This window comes from Amphimedon queenslandica, unplaced genomic scaffold (genome assembly GCF_000090795.2).
Source record: "Amphimedon queenslandica unplaced genomic scaffold, v1.1 AMPQUscaffold_13161, whole genome shotgun sequence".
Taxonomy (NCBI): domain Eukaryota; kingdom Metazoa; phylum Porifera; class Demospongiae; order Haplosclerida; family Niphatidae; genus Amphimedon; species Amphimedon queenslandica.
In genome coordinates, this window is record NW_003546603.1 from 99,656 (window position 1) to 102,007 (window position 2,352).

Consider the following 2,352-nt stretch of genomic DNA (forward strand, 5'->3'; position numbering starts at 1 on the left):
GTTAATGATAGTTTTGATCCTCATGATGTAAGAGGATCAGCAAGTGTCAACTTCCTTGGTGGACTACGTAATGCAACTTCTGATCCACCAGGAACAAGATCATTTGATATAAGAGTTGATCAGGTATTGTTACTATAAACTCACTTCATAGATTCTTTTATCATCCTGCATATAGATTACTATTCCAAGCAATGATACAACATATTGGTGTGCAGGCTTTGAATTTCCTCAAGATATACAAAACAGTGAAAAATACATAATACGAGTGAGTGAGTTGCTCTGCCATGCATTGTTATCATAATTACACTATTATGCCGCAGTTTTCACCCCATGTGACTCCAGCCAACACAGCACATGTTCATCACATGCTAGTTTATATCTGTGACTCACTGAATACAACAGATCCTGGTGGTCCTTGCGAGGATGTCAGCGATGGACTCTCATCTTGTCTAGGTGGGACTTTAATTGCAGCATGGGCTGTTGGAGCACAAGTAAATGATATTTATCATCTTTATGCTATCTTTCATTTTAAACGCAGGATTTCATATATCCACCTAATGTTGCCTATGGACTGGGAGGCAATGAGTATCGCTATGCACTCATTCAAATGCACTATGATAACCCAAACAGACTATCAGGTTAGCTAGTTACACTAAGATTAGTGTCTACTCATAGTTATTGTAGGGGTGATTGATAGTTCCGGTATGACATTCTATTACATTGATACACCAAGGGAGCATAATGCTGGTATTCTTCAAGTTGGACATGCAGTGAACCAATACATGATAATACCTCCTAAAGCAAGGAATTATACTATATATGGCTTCTGCTCTTCCACTTGTACTGAGGTATGGTATGCATTAATTTTATGCAATAATTCTATGATGTTTTAGAACTTTCCTGAAGAAGGTATACACATATTTGCTAATGCACTACACACTCATTTGCTTGGTGTGGGTGTTAAGCTGTATCATCTGAGAGTTACTGATCAATGTAGATCAGGCAGTGGCATTGAAGAGCTGAAACCAATTGATTCCAATCCTTTCTATGACTTTGACTTTCAAGAAGTAGTCCATTTTGATGAAGTCACTGTCAAGCGGGTATGATCATTTGGTTAGAGAGTCTTTTAATCACTTATAACTTCAATAGGGTGACATGCTTGTGCTGACATGTACTTATGACAGCACAAATGAAAATGCAGTAACATTGGTAAGATACTTGACATTACTGTGTAAATTTTATTGTATATATAGGGAGGAGAAAGCACTCATGAGGAAATGTGCTTGACATTTCCATTTTATTATCCTAGTGGAAGTCTCACTCATTGCATGAGTACAGCTAATGTTATTACATTAGCACCATTCTTATCAAGATACTACAAGTATGTACATGTACAGCATTTGCACCAATTTCTCATTTATTATTATTATTATTATCAATATAGTTCATCTCAATTAAGTGCATTGCAATATGCACCAGAATCCCTCATTAGTCAGATCTTCAATAACATTGATTGGTCACCTGAGGAAATTCAAAGATTGGAGAGTTCTGTTTTGAGTAGCAGTCAGTATGCTTTTTGTCCTGAACCTGTAAGTGTATTATGACTATTGTTCTGATATTGTATGTATGTTATACCCCCGGTATAGGGTGTGCCTTTTAATGAGAGTCTCACATTTGAACCTGTACCGTCTATTGGTTGTCCTTATGAAGCACCTCCTGTAATGCTGGAGTGTCCTAACTCTATTGATCCTACCACTGATCCTACCAGCGGTGCTGGTGCTGTGTCATTGATTACTCTCTCAGTCACAGTGCTGCTCTTTGCTATGATTGCAATGATCCTCATTAATTAACTCTTTCTCCTACTCCATTTTTGCTGTTTTTTGTCTTAGATTATCGAACAGGGATTGGACTTTTTCTGCCCTTTTCATTAATTTGTGCCCCTTTTCATCTGCTGCATTAACCCTCAATTATGATAATAATAATTTTATTTATGATAAATCATGGTGTTTTGTGAACACAAATAAATTAAGAAACAACATATAATCATGTGATCATGTGTGTATACGTAGGATAGCATAACAGTATTGTTTATACAATTAGTTACAGTTGCTGCATTGCCAGGCTACTCGAGACTAACTGATCCCAGTCAGCCCCCTTACTGATTGAAGAAGATGGCTCTAACTTCCTCTCTTTATTTGATTACTCTTCTGCTGGACCTGCCTTGTTGCTTGGGTCACATGCACCTTGAATCTAAGTACAACTTTAGGAAGGTTCTCCATCCTCAACCTCAATATACTCTCTACTGGAACTACAATCCAACAGACAGTAACCTTACCTTTGCAGTCAGAGTAC

The 2,352-nt window shown here is 37.5% G+C and overlaps 2 protein-coding genes across 2 annotated transcripts in view; both read left to right on the forward strand.

The window, feature by feature from the left end:
* LOC105313975 (DBH-like monooxygenase protein 1 homolog) overlaps window positions 1-2,352 on the forward strand; it is a 4,643-nt gene continuing 2,291 nt past the window's right edge. Inside the window, exon 1 of the mRNA XM_020000717.1 lies at window positions 1-34. The gene's annotated coding sequence lies outside the window, so the exon portion shown is untranslated. The remainder of the gene's footprint in view (window positions 35-2,352) is intronic.
* Window positions 7-2,033, forward strand: LOC100635830 (DBH-like monooxygenase protein 1). The gene is made up of 10 exons (XM_020000718.1): window positions 7-123; window positions 176-265; window positions 321-491; window positions 539-638; window positions 685-848; window positions 894-1,100; window positions 1,150-1,209; window positions 1,254-1,381; window positions 1,445-1,589; window positions 1,647-2,033. The coding sequence occupies exons 3-10, from the start codon at window positions 366-368 to the stop codon at window positions 1,848-1,850; spliced, it is 1,134 nt and encodes a 377-aa protein (XP_019856277.1). The 5' UTR covers window positions 7-123; window positions 176-265; window positions 321-365; the 3' UTR covers window positions 1,851-2,033.

Excerpts from the sequence above, each read along its gene's own strand:
- LOC100635830 (XM_020000718.1), top strand. The coding sequence starts at position 366 with ATGCTAGTTTATATCTGTGACTCACTGAATACAACAGATCCTGGTGGT. Across the intron at positions 639-684 it reads TAACCCAAACAGACTATCAG|GGGTGATTGATAGTTCCGGT; the intron begins GTTAGCTAGTTA and ends TAGTTATTGTAG. Across the intron at positions 1,382-1,444 it reads TTCTTATCAAGATACTACAA|TTCATCTCAATTAAGTGCAT; the intron begins GTATGTACATGT and ends TTATCAATATAG.